Source organism: Rhipicephalus microplus, chromosome 8 (genome assembly GCF_043290135.1).
Source record: "Rhipicephalus microplus isolate Deutch F79 chromosome 8, USDA_Rmic, whole genome shotgun sequence".
Taxonomy (NCBI): Eukaryota; Metazoa; Arthropoda; class Arachnida; order Ixodida; family Ixodidae; genus Rhipicephalus; species Rhipicephalus microplus.
The window spans coordinates 27,222,914-27,242,877 of NC_134707.1; the positions used below are offsets into that span (position 1 = coordinate 27,222,914).

General features: G+C 44.5%; 1 protein-coding gene across 1 annotated transcript in view; it reads right to left on the reverse strand.

Moving 5' to 3' along the window:
* The window catches only part of rdgA (retinal degeneration A), a 445,829-nt gene extending 430,201 nt beyond the window's left edge, over positions 1-15,628 (reverse strand). The window contains exon 1 of the mRNA XM_075871370.1: positions 15,086-15,628. Coding sequence (XP_075727485.1) covers positions 15,086-15,174 — 89 coding nt within the window. The 5' untranslated portion in view covers positions 15,175-15,628. The remainder of the gene's footprint in view (positions 1-15,085) is intronic.
* Between the last annotated feature and the right edge of the window lie 4,336 nt (positions 15,629-19,964).

A 19,964-nucleotide genomic window follows, 5' to 3' on the forward strand; every position in this document is an offset into this window, starting at 1 on the left:
TGCGGAACAGCTATCCTCAATTCATTACAGCCCTAAATAACTGGAGATGCCGTAATGTACACCGTTGATCTATACAACGAATGACTCTCTGAATACTGTTTTATATTTAGCTCATTCTTTAGCGCCTTACGGAACATCAGAGGTATTGCATAAGGGCGGCGACGCAATAGAAAAAAAACTAAGCATTTCCACCTGGTGAACATGATGAGGGGTCGAATACCTGTGGAGCGTTCTAACTGCAAATCAGCCGTGACTATGCCCACTCACGCAATCAAATTACTGACAACGCTTGTGTACAGTATATATTACGTATTGTTTGCCATTGAGTCGCCGCTTTCCGCTCCCTGAACTCTCGAGTAGCAGCTTGTTGTCGGCGTTGCTGTTTTGCCACTGCTTCCTGAGCTCTGGCCCCTGCAGTAGTTCATTGTCAGCGTAAATTTGAGCCACGGCATACCGCGCTCTTGCCTCCGGAGCAGCAGCTTGTTTCCAGCGTTTGCGGCTTTGCCTTTTGCGGACGAGAGCACTTTCCCGATCCTTTTCATTCATGGCAGAAAGATAGTGTGCGGTATAGAACGCACTTACACCTAATCATCCTCAGCGTCATCATCGTCCCGGCCAATGCACCACTGACAAGCCTCTACCCTTAAGTGCTTCACCCCTAATAATAAAGCATGTGCGGTAATTTGAAGAATAAAAATGACGAATAAAGGAAGGGGTATATCTATATTTATAAATGGCAATAAGGTAGTCATGCCAACATATGCGTGCCTGTAAAGTAATAATGCGTTAAGTGTCAAAAAATAAAATGAAGCAAATTGGCAACAAAAACACATGCTTCGAACCATTTCGGCTCTATATACTACAAAACTCGACACAGTATATTGCAGAGCGAACAAGACGTAACTTGGTTATTGTAAAGTAATATTTCAATTAAATTTCGCATCAATAAAAAATGACCATAAAAATATACGCAATATGAAAAACTTATTGCTATGTAAACTTATTTTATGAAAAACATTTTCAGAAATGCCGTTTAATAAACAAACTTTATCTATGGCCTGAAAAACGATGCGACTTTTGCTAAAGAATATACTATAATAGACTTTGCATACGAAAGATTTTCGATTTGATTAGCCCTTGCTTTTTAACAAACAAAGTTGCTTCGAAGGTCAAAATTTTGGTTGCCCACAACCTTATGCATAATTCCTTCACTTACGTTGTGTGCTTGCGGAGACACAAAGTACTTTCGAAGATGTCATGCGAATATTTCAATAGGATCGATTGAAAAGAAGAAGAATAGAAGGAAGAAAGTGACTTTTGCTTTCAAGACACTTTAGGAGAACGCTCAATGGACGGAGGGATCTTCACTTTTTTTTTTTTTTGGCGGGGAGGGGGGGCACAGCGCACATTCTCACTCAGAGATGTTCTTCCCGGGTATTTATTTTGCTTGTTTTGCATTCTTCACTCTTCTGCCTCACTTAGCTCGCATCCTACGACCCTTTGTAGAGGCTTACAACATTTATAGAGTGCGAAATTCCAGAGCAACAGCGCCGTTATGTCGTATTTGAAAGCTCCAAGAGGCATGGGCTATTCAAAGGATAACAAATCGTTACTTTAGTGTTCCCGCTTTTAGACGATCGGTTTACAATGGTTAGGCGCCCTGCAGTCAACAAGCGTTCGCCTAAAAATGGTGCACAAGAACCACTCAAGGTGTTCAGACGTGCTTCAGCGAAACATTAACATATGAAGAGAATAAAATTTCAACATGGGCGCATCGAGGGGCGTGGGTCATCGGAACAATTGTGATCGCTACCTCGATGGATCTGTTTTTCTTCAGTTTAGTTCATATGAGCCTTCTGTAGTCAGAAACAGTTATTCAGGAAAAGGAATCTTCAAGAAAACACCTCATGATGCAGACTCAGGACTGCGCACCACTCCTAAAATAGGTAGGGGAAAAAAAGTGTGCACAACATTTATTAACTCTTTACTGAATGTTTATTCAAAACATACAAAAATGAGCGTGATACAGCCATCGGTTAGACTGTGCGAAAACGAATACGAGTGTTTGGTCAGCAGTTGTGGTAAATTTCCTTAGAAGCCGTATTGTGTATATTAGAAGTCGTATTGTGTGGCTACTCCACAATTGACCACATTCATACTATCAATCAGGTGATAGATAAATGCTCAGAATATAACCAACAACTATACAAAGCCTTCATAGATTAGTATAAGGTGTTTGATTCAGTAGAAATATCAGCCGTCATGCAGACACTGCGGAATCAGGGCGTCGATGAAGTATATATAAACATTCTGAAGAAATCTACAGGGGATTAACTGCTACCATAGTGCTTCATAAAAATAGCAACAGAATAACAATCAAGAAGGGTGTAAGGCAGGGGTATACAATCTCCCCAATGCTGTTTACCGCGTGCTTACAGGAGGTTTTCAGAAGCCTAGAGTGGGAACAGTTAGGGATAAGAGTTAATGGAGAGTACCTGAGTAACCTGCGCTTTGCCGATGACCTTGAATTCCTGAGTAACTCAGGGGACGAATTGTAACTCATGATTACGGAGTTAGACAAGCAGAGCAGAAAGGTGGGTCTTAAAATTAATCTGCAAGAAACGAAAGTAATGTACAACAACCACGGAAAAGAGCAGCGCTTCGAGCTAGGTAATAGTGCACTTCAAGTTGTAAAAGACTATGTCTACCTAGGGCAGGTAATAACCATGGAGCCGAACCATGAGATTGAAGTAACTAGAAGAATAAGAATGGGGTGGAGCAAATTTGGCAAGCACTCTCAAATTATGACAGTTAGATTGCCACTAACCCTCAAGAGGAAGGTATATAACAGCTGTATCTTGCCTGTACTAAGCTACGGAGCAGAAACCTGGAGATTTACAAAGAGGGTTCATCTTAATTTGAGGACGACGCAGCGAGCAATGGAAAGAAAAATGGTAGGTGTAACTTTGAGAGACAAGAAGAGAGCAGAGCGGAAGAGAGAACAAACGGGTTTAAGGATATCATAGTTGAAATCAAGAAGAGGAAATGAACATGGGCCGGGCATGTAGCGCGTAGACAGGATAACCACTGGTCATTAAGGGTAACTAACTGGATTCCCAGAGAAGGCAAGCGGGTTAGGGGGAGACAGAAGGTTAGGTGGGCAGATGAGATTAAGAAGTTTGCAAGTATAAATTAGCAGCAGCAAGCACAGGACCGGGTTAACTGGCGGAACATGGGAGAGGCATTTGTCCTGCAGTGGACGTAGTCAAGCTGATGATGATAATGATGATGATGATGATGATGATGCGTATATTTATTCAAAGAGCAACAGGCACGAAGTTCTGGAGTTTGTCGGTTTATGGATACAGCAAACACAAGAGCAGAAAAATTCTTCCTTTTTGTGGTCCCTGTCACGTGATATTATGAACTTCTTAGCTAACCTTTTTTTTGTGTTTCTGTGTTAACCTTCAGTTTAGATTCAGCGCATGTCACATGCACTTCTTTGATCCATCGTCAATTTTTGTGCGAGCTGTACAGTCCCGAGAAAGAAACCATACCAACTAGAGCAGTTTTTCATTCTAAATCTCACATGATATTCGGCTGTACTAGAACAAAATAGGATCATTTAGTGGAAACAAAATGTCAAAGGACTCATTAGAAGAAAAAATACGCGAACCTGCGGTAGTGCAGTTAGAAACATGTATGTAAATTAGCAGTTGCTCCGGATCCTCGTGCCTTGTTGTGAACAGCATCCCGTTTGTGTTATTTATTTCGCTAAGCACAAGCTCAGCACGCTGCTGTGGTTAACGCACGCTGAGCTATGGCAACTACGCTAACGATCACTGTGCATCTAGGAAGAGAATAACTATTTGAGCTTTAAATCCTCTCAAATACGCATTCAACTACACCTACTAACTACGAACAATAGGTGCTGCTCTCTTGGTTTAGTTAGGCTAGCGAATACTACGAATGGGTAATCAAGCTTTGAACACTAAGCTCTTCTTGCATATTTAATGTTGTTCATTATTCCTAAACAACTTCAAAATACTCACGTTAAATACCTGCTTTATTATGATCATTGTTTGATGTTTATACTGCTGTCAGTTTCACAACCATCAGGGTGAATAATAGATAGGACTACGAAGGGAACGATTATTTCTTTAGAGCTTCATGATCCAAATGTCAATGGGACATAGGTCATATATAAGGCAGTTTTATTCTTAATGTTCGGTCTTTGTCCCAATAACTTTAGTAAAACTTACTAAAGCTTGCCATGTATTGTCTATGCCTCCAGTATAGCAGAATGTATATTCAATTCTGTGTATAAAACAAATAATTAAGCCCTAGAAGACACCACCGACTAATAAAATATCACACCAATTACACATGGGAACAGATGTGGCATCACCATTCACTCGGTGTTCACAGCAACAGATAAATTTCTAAAAAAAAAGGCAGCAATGAGCCTCGTGTGCAATCGAATTCGACGACTTGAAGGGGAAACCAATACTTCTTTTTTCTTCTCAGCCTCTTGTAATGATAACCCAACCATAACCCTGTTCCGAAAACGTTGCTCTATTGGCGAAAATCAATTACTCTAGACGGTTTATTCCGAATACAGAACGAGGTAACAGGAAACTGAACAAGTGTAAGTGTCAGAAAAATACGGAGATTGAAGTTCTCATAATAATGTCGTCTAAGTCTAGTGGACGGAAGAGCTAAATATTCATGGCGGCTGGTCAAGGGCTAACTTTTCATTGATTGATATGTGGGGTTTAACGTCCCAAAACCACCGTATGATTATGAGAGACGCCGTAGTGGAGGGCTCCGGAAATTTCGACCACCTGGGGTTCTTTAACGTGCACCCAAGTCAGGCTAACTTTTAATTAAAACAGCTGTCTTTGTTTTATTAAATATACAAGGGAAGAGGTGCGTCTTATTCATGAGTGATCAACAATGAATAACGATTGAGACAGCGGGTATTAACTAAAATGGATGCCATCCTGGCAGAAATTTTCTAGCGGCACTAGTTCTACTAGGCAGGCATTCATACTTCTATGACTGACCGCCTATTACAGATACAGCGTGTTATAACGTGAGACAACCATAGAAGATGAGGCACTGAGGTGGTGTATGCCCTAGTTAAGCGCACTTGTTTCGCCTTTCTTTCATTTGAAGTTAACAGTGCTGTACCTGAGGAAGTGCGCTATAGCAACTGCCTTCAACAGAACCTACAATCAATGTCTTTCGTAACGGAGGAGTTGATTTGGCTCGGGCAATATTGCTCTTCATTCGGCCACATTCATTATTTGCTTTTGGCCTCCTTAAATAAAAAACGCTAACATATTGCGCGCATGATGTTAGCTTCGATTATAATTACAGTCGTGGGCAGTTCGACATATCTCTTACTTCGGACGTGCTCGGAGATCCCTCTAGTGAAGCTTGCTAAGAGGAGGCGACGCGGGAAACAGAAAAAAGAAAGGCAAAAGCTACTCCAAACTTGGACTGGGAACTCGACGTGCTTTCCGAACTACTGCTCTAACAAGGGCTGACATTTAGGCCGGCAAAGTTTTTTTTTCGGCCTTTTCCTGGGCGAAATAAGTGATCTCGTTTCAAGAAAGAGCAGTGGACAAAAGAAAACAAGCCCGGTATAACAAGAAAGGGGAAAGCTTGGAATCGCTAGTTGACTCAAGCGCTGCATCACGGAAGGCAAAAAAAAATAGAATGACAAGAAAGAAAGTGTTTTGGAGACCAATTGGCCGGTCCAGATAGAAGAGGGACCACCAGCCGAACTGAGGTGCGAAACGAGTACCGGCAAATGCTAAGAAAAGATAAGAAACCACGAACGAAGTTCCTGGGACCTTCTAATCCCCGATCTTGCAACAGTCCCTCATTCCCTAGCTGTGGCAGAGATTCTATAGAGAGCAGCGCGAAGCAAAAAGCGGAGATAGAAGGCAGGTAAAGAGCAGTGGATGAAAAAAGATTCGTCGGAAGGCAGCTGGGCGGGTCCACTTGATTCCGCCCGCTCAATCAACTGCTAAGCCGAGCGAAGATAAAATATTAAGTCAGACAAGACTTTCCTTCCGAGCAGGAAGACACTAAATGAGTTTGAGCTCCGGAATAAAGTCTCCCATCATCCTTGTTCCCTTTGCCCTTGAGAACTGGGAATAGGGCGCTGGATCGGAGGCAGTGAGGGTGGCGTTTACAATTGGACCTCGCGGGAAGTCGAGGATCAAGTACAGAGCCGGAAAAACATCCCGCTTGACTGCGCGTCTGTTTATCTACGCCGTCACGACCATGGGCGCGTTAGCAGATACGTAACCACTGACGTTGATCACATCGAGATAGAATGTTAGGAAGCACTGCGAAACAAGCACGGACGTTGACGGGGTGCGCCAGATGTGCTGAGCCATGGTGTTGCTGTTGACAGAGATAAGATAAGGCGTAGGATGGCAAAGAAAAGCGGTCTATACTCGGCGGACACAAAGACTGTTTCCATGAATGAGATATAAAAAGAAGTATATTGAGTGAGACAGAACACTGGCCGAGTTCACACCACTTCACGGCGGCTAAAAGTGACAGCCACAGTCAAAAGAGCGTAAAAAACAGACAAAACATGGTGCTGTCTATCAAGTGAAGTCTATTAGTAGAGCCACGCACTTATAGAACGCTCAAAAACGTCATAAATTACAGCTCTACAGGCGAACACAATAGATCTTCAGTCATACAAAGAACGTTAAATGTACCAATGAATCAAAAACCTTCAGTTAGCATTTAGCACCATGCTGTTTATATTTTTTCGTCTTTGATCCATGTCTGTCACGCTCTTAGCTACTATATCACAACGAACGAAAAGAAAAAAAAAACAAGCGTAACAGCAAAATCAGGGATGTTTAAACCATCCAGGGGGAAAAAAACACTGTGTTGCCAAGCCTAAATCTGTGCTCACGTGAAAGGACTCCGGAAGATCAAAGTTTCCCGAGCTCCCCGCTACGGCATCCGTCGTATTTATAACGTGGTTTCGGGACGTTAAACCCCAACAATGAATGCTTTTCATAATTCGCAAGGGCGCTTTTCTGCACTGTGTATTTGAACAAGTAAATAACGCTACCTGTCGTGCTTTCAGCGAGAACGCGGTCCAAGTTGAACGTGATGGAGCTTGATTGATTGATTGATATGTGGGGTTTAACGTCCCAAAACCACTATATGATTATGAGAGACGCCGTAGTGGAGGGCTCCGGAAATTTATACCACCTGGGGTTCTTTAACGTGCACCCAAATCTGAGCACACGGGCCTACAACATTTCCGCCTCCATCGGAAATGCAGCCGCCGCAGCCGGGATTTGAACCCGCGCCCTGCGGGTCAGCAGCCGAGTACCTTAGCCACTAGATCACCGCGGCGGGGCCGTGATGGAGCTTATCTATTGTGATTGTTTATATCAAGAGAGGCGACTCAACATTTTCCACATCATTGGGTAAGCAAACCGCGCTTGAACAGGCAACTTGTGCAAAATGACAAGCCGCCACTAGCTGTTCAAACTTCATGGCAGGAGAGTTACCTTCCAGTTTTGAAAAGGGTCTATTATACCGGGGAAAAGGATATAGACTGGTTTCCAGCTTACATGCAGTTAGAAAGAAAAAAATGAAGAGTGCCCACGCACAGTAACAATCCTCAAAGTCACAACATAGCCTTTGTTTTGTAACCGGTGCTGCAAGCCTGTCGTATTCAAAAACTTTAGCAATGCCTTCGCTGACTTCATCCGCGATAGCTTGTGAGGATGGCGCTCTGAAGAGATGTTACGTTGTGACAAAGACGTTGCGAACGAGGTTCCTCTCCAGAAAACTTGTCAAAGCCCTAGTTGTATCGGCTACCGCTAAGACTGTCCATGCATCTCAGTCAGCCCGGCAACTCTCTCGAGTTCTTTCAGGGGTAGTAGAGGTTCTTGAAGAGAAAAATAAGACATAATCGTGGAGCTGTTGCTGTATTTCACAAGGAAGCTATATACCTACACGGCTCCGCACGAGGAATGGGGGAGGGGGAGTGAAAAAAAAGGAGGAAATGAAGGGAGAAGAGGGAACGCATTCGAAGGTGTCACGTGGTCAAGAAATAGACATCAGCGCTTTCAAGGCTGCTGTACGTTCCAGTCTCGTTCCATAAACCGCTGATAGAGGGCGATAAGCCGAGCACCAATCACAAATAACTGGTCTCACTATTTGAAAGAAAAATAAAACTGTGATGACCATTACGTGGTTATCGAGACCTCTTAAAATTCTTTTTACCTCCTTGCCCTGAAAGTTCACACTGCTGGCGCCTTACCAGATCACTCGGGGTAGCAAGCTACTTCTTAATTCTTCATTTTTTTAGAGAGCTCATTCGGTACTTCTAAGTCCCCGCCAGGTAATGGTATAGCAACTTCACTGGAGCGCATAAGCACTCTCTTCACATCGTCTTCGCTAATGGCGGGTCCATTATGAGTGAACGTCTTTAAGTTTGTACTTAACTAAGTGAGCCGTAAGCTAAGATTCAGTTTTTTGTTCACGTTTATTATTTTACTTTAGAGTGATTAGAGGTTCACTTACCGCAACTTCCCAATGCAGTCATTTAACGATAAAATTTGTTCGCACCCACAGGTTTTTTCTCTTGCTTCTTCTTCTTGTTCGTAAAGGATGAAAACTTCTTTCATCAGAACCATCAGCCACTTCTTCTCTCCTCTGCTGCTTCAGTAATCGCATTCCGCGTTTAATGCGACGCTTCGCGTCCATCAGGGCCTTTCATACACTTAGCGCTAATGTTATGCACCTCAAGAAGGCATTAAATATTCTTTTTTTACCGATTATATTTTAGAAAACAAAAGAACAGTCCCTCGAGGCAAGGACATTGCTCAGAAGAACCCATCAGCTCTCATAGAAGGTGCCATCGAAATTAGCGTATCCTTATAATAAAAATACTCTGCGTTCTTTGAAAGTTTTGTAACGTTTGGAATGCGAAATGTCTCTGGTTTCGCGAATGTCGATAAGCTTTGATTTCCTATCTGCGTGAGATAAATTTAATGTTTTAAACACTATTTCGGTGATAAAACGGCGTTCGGTGACACGATAAAGTCAGCCTACGTACCACGGAGTATCTCGCGTGACGTCAGCCCTGAGTCCACCACGCTTCCTCCGCGACCTCGCTCGGATTTTGGAAACTTTTTGCTTCGTGCAGAGTAAAAATATACGAAAAAGGCGCAACAGGTCAAAAAGACGTAAATGAGAGAACAAGTACAAGGGCACAATACTAACTGACTTATTTGCGAAAGGAAACTCAATATATGTAACAGTACGCCCATGCGCAGAGGGCTGATATAAAATGCATCCTTGCAAAAAAAAAACCAACTTATTCTTTGTTATGCAAAAATACCGATGATACTGCTACTGTATAACAGTTTGATTAAGTAATGATTGATTGATATGTGGGATTTAACGTTCCAAAACCACTATATGATTATGAGAGACGCCGTAGTGGAGGGCTCCGGAAATTTAGACCACCTGGTTTGATTAAGTAAGCCTCGGCCATTTGGCTGAGGCTTTCTTCATCAAATGCACTCGAACAAAGGCACGTATTAGTAGTGGTAAAGCACGAACCATACGGTCATCAGCATTGACAGGTGCGCAGCGCTCTGGTTTTGCAGCGCTGCGCATGTTCATGGCGAAGATTGGACGGCACGCACTATATATGTGCTGTTCCCGTTTCATTACACGCCGATAGTACCAACAAGCCGACACAAATACCTTTTAAAGTTTCTTTTTAACACTGTCGCTTTACAGACGATTATACAGACAGCGCATGGGTGCTGCAATGTTTGGTCACGTGACTGTAACTGGCATACTCCCAGCCAGTTGCGCAGCTAACGCATTGGGCCAGTGAAGTGTCCGTGGCTGTAGCTGTGGTTAGAAGCCAACATGGCAGCACGCATTCAGACACTACTGCCCACTTCCATCCTAATTAGTGCTTGCTACTGTCGCTCACTGTCGCTACAGCAACAAATATAGGGAAATCAGCTAGCCCTTCGTGTTATCTCACGCTGGGGACAAAGGATCAGGTATTTTTTATTAAGGAAATTAGCTGTGTTTACTTAGCCATACTCGCTAAGCCTAGTCTCCAAGAGTTCTGAGAGTTAATCTTGAAAACACTGCAAAATGCGAATGAATGCATTGCTCTCGATGCTTCAGGACTTAAGAATATAAACCAAATAGATGCGTTCTTTGTGAACTTACGGACAACACAGCGCAAGACAAGAAAACGACATAAGATCGCGGTGGAAGGAAACTGAACCCATACGTGCTCTCATTTTGACTTCTCTGGTGCGCCCATCTGCTTCGTTCGACGTCCCCATAGCATCTGCCTTGCGCAGATGCTACGGGAACTTCGAGCAGATGACGCGACGTGGGTGTTGAGAAGTGCTGCACAAAGCCGCGGCAGGAGGACGCCCATGGAAGGGAGACGGCCACGGTGTTGGGGCGCCATCTAGTTTTGAATGAACAAACCATCTGCGGAACATCGTCTGTACATAGCACTACAGGTGATCACTTAGATGAAAGCAGTATCACGTCTAAAAATACTCTGAACATGAGGCGTTCATTCCGTAGGAATTTGGAAATACTTTCTAACCATTTTGACAGTGCTTGCCACCAGCAGATAACGGGATACTGTCTGTATTTGAGCGTGACGTTGAAATTGCTTTATTAATACAGCGCGACTAAATGCATGTGCATTATATGGAAACTCATTTGCGTTGGACGTGAAATTGCTACAAAATAGACTGATTTATTCTAGCGTTTGCACCGGCTTTAAAACCGAGTCTCCTGAGCCTTGGAATCAAAACAATTAAATGTCACGCATTTATACACAGTCGTTCATAATGCATGAAAAGTACTAAACGAACGTCAACAACCGACAACTATACATACTCGAAATCGACCAGTGGGCCCGCAGGGAAAGCGCGTCAACGCAGGAGCAATCACAAAAGTAGACGTAAGCTCTGTCACGTCTGAGGGAAACTGACGTCCATCCGATTGCGTAGGCAGTCGGAATTAGCCTTGCTCGGCAGAAGAGCCATGCACCACAGACAAGAGGAGCAACGAGGGAACGGTACAGATAAACTCGTTACCTGAAACAAATTTTACAAGTGAACAACAACAACGACATTTTGTCTAGTGATAACTCGATAAGCCAAGACAAGACTGTTTTGCAGTCTACGTCAATCGGTTGATTTCCTGTGTCGGCTAGCTAACACGGGAAATGCGTGATGTACATTTGGCACGTACACCCCTTTTATTCCAGCCTTATTATTTGTCTCGCTAAAAGCGAAAATAACAAAATAAAAAACAAATGAGCAAATCAGGAGATGAGGTGCGATGGTGCCTGACAACCATTTCGAACCGCGCTGTCCCTAGCATACCACTATTTCCGGAATATATCCTGCCACGCTTAGCTTACGTGCGTCGTAACAGCTTCACCGGAAGAACTTTATTTTTGTTGCAATTGCTTCGCTTCGTAATTTAAATTTGTAGTTATTTCATTTATATAAAATATTAATATTTTCTTATTTTGTTGATGTTGTATTTTTCTTTCTTTATTAACACACAAAGACTGACCTATATTTTTAAAACAAACTTTAGAACTTTATATCCCTAGTTCACTCTCTCGATGTGGTGGTTCGCCCCAAGTTGAAGGATTTTATAATGAATTCACCAGCGACCGTAGTTCGACCAGGAAACCAACTTGCATTTCAAAATACACATTGGGGAAAAAGAAGTAAAAGAATGCTTCAAGTGTGTTTTATTATATCGTCTAGCTGGGTGGCAATCGTGATTCAGTGCGCATTTGTATGTGTGTGCGTTGGCTTGGGTCTGTTTGCGCGTGTGTATTCGTGCTTACCTGCAGATTCGAAACAATATCGCACCTCGAATAACTTGCATGATGTAAAGCTCCAAGTCTTTAAAGCTCAACAGAAATAGTCACCACTTTGCTATGTGGGGTTTAACGTCCCAAAACCACCATATGATTACGAGAGACGCCGTAGTGGAGAGCTCCGGAAATTTCGACCACCTGAATTTTTTTAACGTGCACCCGAATCTCAGCACTCGGGCTTAAAATTTTTCCGCCTCCATCGAAAATGCAGCCGCCGCAGCCTGGATTCGATCCCGCGACCTGCGGGTCAGCATCCGAGTACCTTCGCCACTAGACCACTGCGGCGGACCACTTCGCGTTTACCTCTGTATATGTACTGACTCTCAATGCCAAACCTGCTTATAGAGAGAATTCGTAAAGTTGTGTTAGATAATTCGGAGTTTCAACAGTTGGGACACCAAGCCATTGGAGTCCCACAGCTCCATCCATTCTTCAGTTGGGCAGTCGGAATAAAAACAAGGAAAAGATTTCAGGGGTGCTTAAGCTTTGACTTTAAAAGTTCAAAACTGTAGTGATCACCGCGCGCACTCACAGACAGAGAGACAGACACAACACAAACACCCCCCCCCCCCGGCTCCTATCTTCATTGCATCTACCTTAAGTTTACACTCACGTTGTACGCTGTTTTTCTGGCACTCAAGGAAAGACCCGCCAACGCCACAACCACCGATACCGGAACGCTATTCGCGTCAAATAGACAAAAAAGAAGCGCAGAAGCTTTTGGTTTCGGAAGGACTCGGTATAATTCTGAATTAAAAGCAGCGGATCAAGTCGATTAGAAGAACATGGGTGAGGATTTTGTCCTGCAGTGGGCGTATTCAGAATCCTGCTGCTGCTGCTGGTGAGGGCCATAGATGATTACGGAAGTTCACTCGTGTAATAATCCTCGGAGTGCGAACCGCAAAACGCGGTAGTGGGCCCTCGCTAATGCCTTGGTGAACCCTGCCCAGAAATGAGCGACGCGCCATCGATGTGTACGGAAAGAAAACTGGTTATCCAGGCGAGTTACTGGTCAGGAACTTCAGAGCCGTAAATGAATAGCGAAGAACAGCAACGCGAAAAAGACGCAACAAGAACCTGAACGAAAATCGGGAAAAGTAAAGATCTCAAACGCGAGCGAGAAATGGCTTCAGGTACTGTAACAAGGCAAAACCACTACCAATGGCGACCTCTACATACCTGCACCCTTGCACAGTCGGACCTAGTCGTATAAAAAGAACGACGCAATGTTCAGAGACAATGTTAGCGGGTACTCGAGGCGATTTTCCCGAGAGTGTGATAAGAAAGGCCCTCCCCCTTGAGTCTATATGGTGTACGGTGAATCGAGATTGGGTTTCGCGCTTTGGAAACAGTACACAGGACCGAAGTGTGCTCGGGAAACTACGTTATTGGTTCGCTTTATTACCTCGCAAGCAGTACCAGCGTTGAGGGGGGACCCGGGGTGCAACAGAGCAAGTAGCTGCCTCACCGGCACAGCCTGGGAAATCACCTTAGCGGTTCGCGCGTCTCTGCTATTCAGGTGCTCAAAGAACCCGACCGACGAGTAGCCGCTGGGTGCTTCCTTTGGCGGTTACAACGATGTGTTACTAAGAGTGCTTTTATAATTTTGATACAGAAATTTTAGTAGTAGTAATCAAGGACGAGGCAATGCAATGGTTTTCGTCGTGAAGAGGAGTGGTGCTTGCGTCGGCAGGTACAACTATGTGTTACTAAAACGTTTCTGTTTTTCCATACATATAATTTTTTTCTAATATTGAAACACGCCACTATGCAACGGTCTCCACCATGAAGCGCAAATTTGATGCCTGGTGGTACTTGCATTGGCAGGTACAACTGTTTGTTACTAAAACCGTTTCCGTAATTTCGGACCAAAATATTTTTGTAGTTCAAAGAGGAGACAATGCGATGGTCTTCGCCGTGAAGCTGAAAGCAGCCGCTTGGTGGTGCTTGCGTCGGCAGGTACGACTATGTGTTACTTTGAACATACCTGTAATTTTGATGCGAAAATTCTTGCTGTAATATTCAAAGACGAGATAATGCAATGGTCTTCGCCGTGAAGCGCAAAGCAGCCACTTGATAATTTTGTTGGAAATTACAACTCTGCTACTAAAACCATTTCTGTAATTTAGATATCGAGATTTCGGTAGCTGTCAGTTTCGAATACGTGGAAACGAAATGATGTTTGCCGTTAAGCGTGGCAAGATAGCTGCTTGGGGCTTATGTTGGCAGGTACAAATGCTTGTTCCGAACAATGTTTCTTCGAAACAGCGAGGAAGATTTGTTTGGGGTGCTCGTATGCACGACTAATGAATCCAACACACAATTAAGACACGGAAAGCAAAAAGCACGTTACTTTTTTTTATCTTATGTGAAGGTAATCATTCTCACTCAAGCTCAAATTAAATTATGTGGATGAAAAAGCACCCCTTTTGTCTATGCGATCTTAGCCCACAACATTCGAAGTGCGCGTCCAACACTCTAATACGTGAGCTACAGGGAAGGTTGCTCCATCATCCACTTTTTCGTAAGGTATCGTTGTGTGCTTGATTGTGTTAGCCAGCGCCACTCGTGCCCCAAGCGGCGAGACACTAGCTATAGTTGCGCCAACGTTCGAGTAGGGCCACTCGCCGGCTGGGTTACGAAGATCCCTCACTGAACATAGAAATTGGCTGGCGTTGGTGGTGTCACTCCGAGCAATGCTCAAGTCCTCATACAGTTATGACGTTGCAAAATGGCGTCATCATGATGTCGCATGGCGTGAGGTCACGTGATGGCATCGAAGCTGCGTTCAAGGTGGGCCTATCAAGAAGGCAATGCGAAAACAGGTGGGATGCAAAAAGATTGCTATGCCCCAGATCTTGGAAGCCATGTGCAATCATGTAAGATGCAGAAAACTTTCATATGTTGGTGCGGAGGATCAATACATCGATTGAGAAGAAAAAAAGGTAGATGTGTCCCGTTTTGATCGGGCGTAAGCGAATATGCAATGACCTTGTGAGTTTTTGTGTGAATCCACCGCACTTTTTTTCTCCTAGCCAACGACGCCCACACCTTAACTTCTGCGAAGGGATATGCTAAAAGTTGCCGGGCTAAAACAACCCCCCTTATAGGCAAACCCGACCACATACTGACCTGCGTCGTGTCCAATTCTGGAAGTACTGCTTAAAAGCCAGGGATCCGTCCTCTTCGTGCACTTCAGGTACGGTGAGAGTGTCCATCATCTCACGCAATCACCACACCACAAACACCACGACAGCACCGCATTACACTGAAGCTGAGACACCCTTGGCACCTGATTTCACCAGTGTCAACACCGCTCACGCCAGAGGTAAACGCCACCGTGCTTCCTTTGACGTTGTTGAGCAGCTCATGTAGTAACAGCTTGAACGTCGTGTAGATGTTTGCAATCAACGAAAAACAGCTGGCTTCGTCCACTGTTTATCGAAAACTTATCATCGGTAAGACGATCTCGACGTGATAATCATACTTATCTGAAATCCCTCAAGAGGCTTTACTAATGGTCGATGTCACCGATACCTAAAGTATTTACGTTTGGACCTGCACTCGCAAGCACAAAAACGTTACGTAATCAGCGGTCAGACTGACTGCTCGAACTGCACGTACGAGCGCTTCTCGCCACTTTTAGAGTTCTTTCGGCCTGCCATGGCTTCAGGGCGAGCTTCCTTACCACAGGGTAAATGCAGCCCTTATCACAGACTTTCTATTCCGCTATAACATTGGCAGGCACTCTATGAATTGACAGAAATAATATGTAACATTATATCACTTATATACTACACCATCTGCGCGCCTTCAGAAAACGGCAAGATGTCTGTTACCGACCACATGAGATCCATTGTAGGTTCTGGTACAATTCCTCCCCCAACAAATACACACTGTGACGTTGTGGTTATCAAATTCCAAACCATATTAGCACTCCGGAAACCTACGTCAGCACCTTCTTGAACTTTCTGTGAAAAGGGCACCTGTCTTCTCTGTCATATTCCTTACGTTACGAGTATATGCTAATACTTGCTGCGACACGACAAATAACCGTCATCACTTGGCTGCTCGCTTGGATAAATGCAATTTGATTTGAGATACGGCTTTGGAATTGTATAAAGTGACGTAACAGCACATTCCTCTCGGAAGTCAGATTCCACATCTTGACTCACGCTCACGTCCACTTTTGCAATGAGTGCGGTAGAGCGAAGAGGCTACCATCAATTTGTAGACAAAAGGAACAGTCCACGTGAATCCACACGAAATCCAACACACGCCAACAATTTAGGGCTTAGTGAGGGTCTTCCTCTAATCTATTCTGTAGAGCGTAATTAAACACCGGACAAATGGGGTGGTAATCCGAAATTGGCGTCGCTGACTTAAGATGCATCACCCGAAAGGGGGCCCACAAGATGTAGTATCCTCGAACTCTGGCTGGTACAAGTCAACTTAAGGACACATGTCGATCCGTACCGTTACGGTACACACAGACACACGGTGGTTCTAGTTCTCCTCGAATTCCAGGACGTACACCACTTTCCTTGGTCCCACACAAAGAACCGAGACCACGACTGTCTTCTTTCCTCGTTGTTAGGCAAAGGCGCCGGCACCGCACACAACACCGCCACCACGACGTCGCCTCCGCCACAACCAACCACGGGAGGGGAACCCCAAAAATACGGCTTCGGGTGACCACGTGAAGTGGCTCCTCGACGGCGTGTCGACGCGGGGTTTCAGCTCCAAGGTTCCTTCACGAGAGAGAGTGGTCTCTTTGGCTAGCACCCGGAATAATTTTAAAACAGCGGGTGCTGTCTGTGGCCCACAAAAAAAAATGGACCTTAGCCCTGAGTTGCGTTGTGACTCTTCTGCAAGCGTGTCGCCAGGCCCTGTCTGTTCTTTTCTTAGAGAATGCCAGATGGTCGAGGAAGCAAGCTCGTTCACTTTTTTTTTTCTTCGTATCTTCGTTTCTGTCTCGGCCGTATATGCATTCTGTGTTGCCTTTTACTTTCAACCTGCCTTTTGTTTACATTTTAGGCAAGGCAGAGTAGAAAAGCTGCCCTTGCAAGTCTCAGCACCTGCTGCGTAAGAGCTCAACCTGCTCCTTCTCGCGTGCCAAGAAGCATGAGAGCCAAGGCTTGGGTGACGGTACTACACGAGCCGTGGACAAAATGACGCCGAAAAAGTGCACTTAAGATCCAGCAACACTTTGATTTGAGACAGCTGATCATACATACCTATGAAAACATTTACGTGCGATGCAGAAGATGACGAAGGACACAGTACACCGAACAAGCACCTTAAGTAAAGGCTGCTGATGCCTTGCACGCTTTCATTAAAATATTTAGGGAGATTTAGGTTACAGAATCAGTCTTTACTCAGTCTAGTCCTGTTTTTTGTCATTGTCACGTAGTTTTTCCGCCCCATTGCAAAAAGCTACCGTACCCGCGGTTTACTTACGTTACACAGTTGTGTTTCCCTACAACCGTGGTTGTAGGAAACCGAGCTTCGCAACCTCGGTCAGGCAGCTAACCGAGGCTATAGTGGCGACTTCCGTGGAGGTGGCATTAGCCGCCTTAGCCGAGGACGCTTTGGCGCTGTGTAACGTCTGCTAGCCGTGTTTGGCGCTTTACCGCAGTTCAACGCAGAAACCACGGTTCGTCGTAACTGCGGCTCACTTGCCTCTGTAACATGGGTGCTAGCCAAATGCGTGACGTTCCATGTTACTTCCTAATCATTTTTTTTTTGTTTCTTCAGACTCCCACGTGACACTTCCAAGTGGTTTATCGAGCTCGAACAATCACAGGGAAGGGGGGTGAGAGTAATTCCTGCTTCGCTTGTGCCCGCTGCCGATGTCACAAATACCGAAGTCGCCTGGTTAAGACACGGGCGACACGCGAGTCGACATCGCTTCTTCTCTCCGACAAGTGAAGAGGATGGCAGCCGAGTCGGGGCAAAGAAGAAGCACCGTTTGCGACAGACGCCTCGCGCTTATTTTTGGTCGGCTGACACGGCCTCCTCCCCCCCTCTTTCTGGGTCTTGCCAGAAACAACGGAGACGGGAGAGGCCAAGCGAAGGGACCACCCCCAGCGCCAGACGGGAGTGGGACGCCTTTGTTGACGCCACAGTTCGCTACGAATGGCTTTGGCTTCCCGGTGGGTGCTATGCGTCGGGATGCTTCAGAATCATCTGCGCTAGAAGCGCTCGCTAAAGTTTTCATAGAAACTGGGACTAAACAATCCCGGGTTCACACATAGAGTTTCCTATAAATAAACTACAGGGAACTATGCCGCTATTGTCTATGGGAGCTGCAAGGCGCGGTGCTTTAGCGAGCATGGGAGTGGTGGGTAGTACACGGATTTGTCTAATTTTCATACTTTCGGCTCTAGTCGGCTTCGCGTGGCGTAATGTTGCTTTGTAACAAAGCGAAAATCCGCAAATGTTAAGCAGTTGCACTTCACTATCTCAACCTTTTGGCTCAGCATTTCAAATCGGGTGACGAAGTACAAAACGGTATATTTTTTAATTAGAAACCAAAATAAAAACTCACATAAACGAAGTCACAAGTGAGATTCGAGGCCCGCAAGCACGAACATTAGGTGCATTCATGTACTAACCGTCATTTCTATGGTCCCTGAACGATAACAGTGCCAGAACCCCCCACAGTTAATTTTAGGAAGTTGTATAGGATTACATGCTCAGAAACAGCCAATGATTCTGGTGGTGCCCCTTGTTCATTCGCCTGAGACAATTTAAAAGGCGAAAGCCTGCGTCTATTTTTTTTTCCACTCTATGCACTGATCATACCCCCGCCCCACTTCCAAAGCTCTCTGAAACTAACTGTCAATTCGCACTGCCTTCAAGATTGGAGGCTTCGCAAGCCTCACAAGCATTCCACCTTTGAACTTCTTTTGCCCGGCCTCCATGATCGGTTCACTTTTTACCAAGAGACGACGTCTTGAGATTGCAAAATCATGTGACATGATGTTCACGTCCCTGTAGAGCCATGATGGCGTCACCGCCATGGTGATCTGTGACGTGACAGAATAACGTCACCACCTGATTTTGTTTTTGCGTGCGTCGATGGTTTACTTACGCGTTTTGTTGGTTACTTCAGGCTTCCGTCTTCAGACGGATTGCAGAATGACAACCGCTGTAGAACAATTTCCAGAGCACCGGACGACATGCGAAACTTTTAGATTTGGTTTCTACCAGCAGCCGGTTGTCTTTTCATCTACTTTATTTTCTTATATTTGCATTTTAAAAACGGCATTACAGCTAACGACTACAAATAATGCCCACGTAAATTAACTGACTTTGTTGTTCGCTGGATTCGTTAGGTTATAAAAGTGTAATAGAAAGGTTATGAAGTGGACTGTTCTAGTTGGTTCTGTTTCATTAGGTAAATGTGGTTAATCAATTGATTGATTGATATGTGGGGTTTAATGTTCCAAATACATCATATGATTATGAGAAACGCCGTAGTGGAGGGCTCCGGAAATTTCGACCACCTGGGGTTCTTTAACGTGGGCCCAAATCTGAGCACACGGGCCTACAACATTTCCGCCTCCTTTGGAAACTCAGTGTGGTTAATCAAGATGAATACCCGAGAAACATACCAAAAACGGGAATGCGTTGGAAATGACTAAATAACTAACTTACTCACTAAATATACTAACGTTTTCTCTACCTAAATCAATCGATCATTCGCTCATGTAATCTGCCTATCATTTACTCAATTATTCACACAGTAACTGACTCAATAATTCAGCCAATCGATCACTCAGCCAGACAGTCGATAACATATTCACTAACTCAATCGGCCAACCAATCAGTCAATTAGTCACTCACCGGTACACTCAACAGTGAATCATTCACTGACTCACTTCATCATTCAATCAGTCATTTATAGAATCACTCACTCAATCACTCACTCACCCAGCCGCTACATTACTCAATAACTAAATCAATGAGTCAGTGACTCACTCTTTGAATCGGCGAATTCATCACT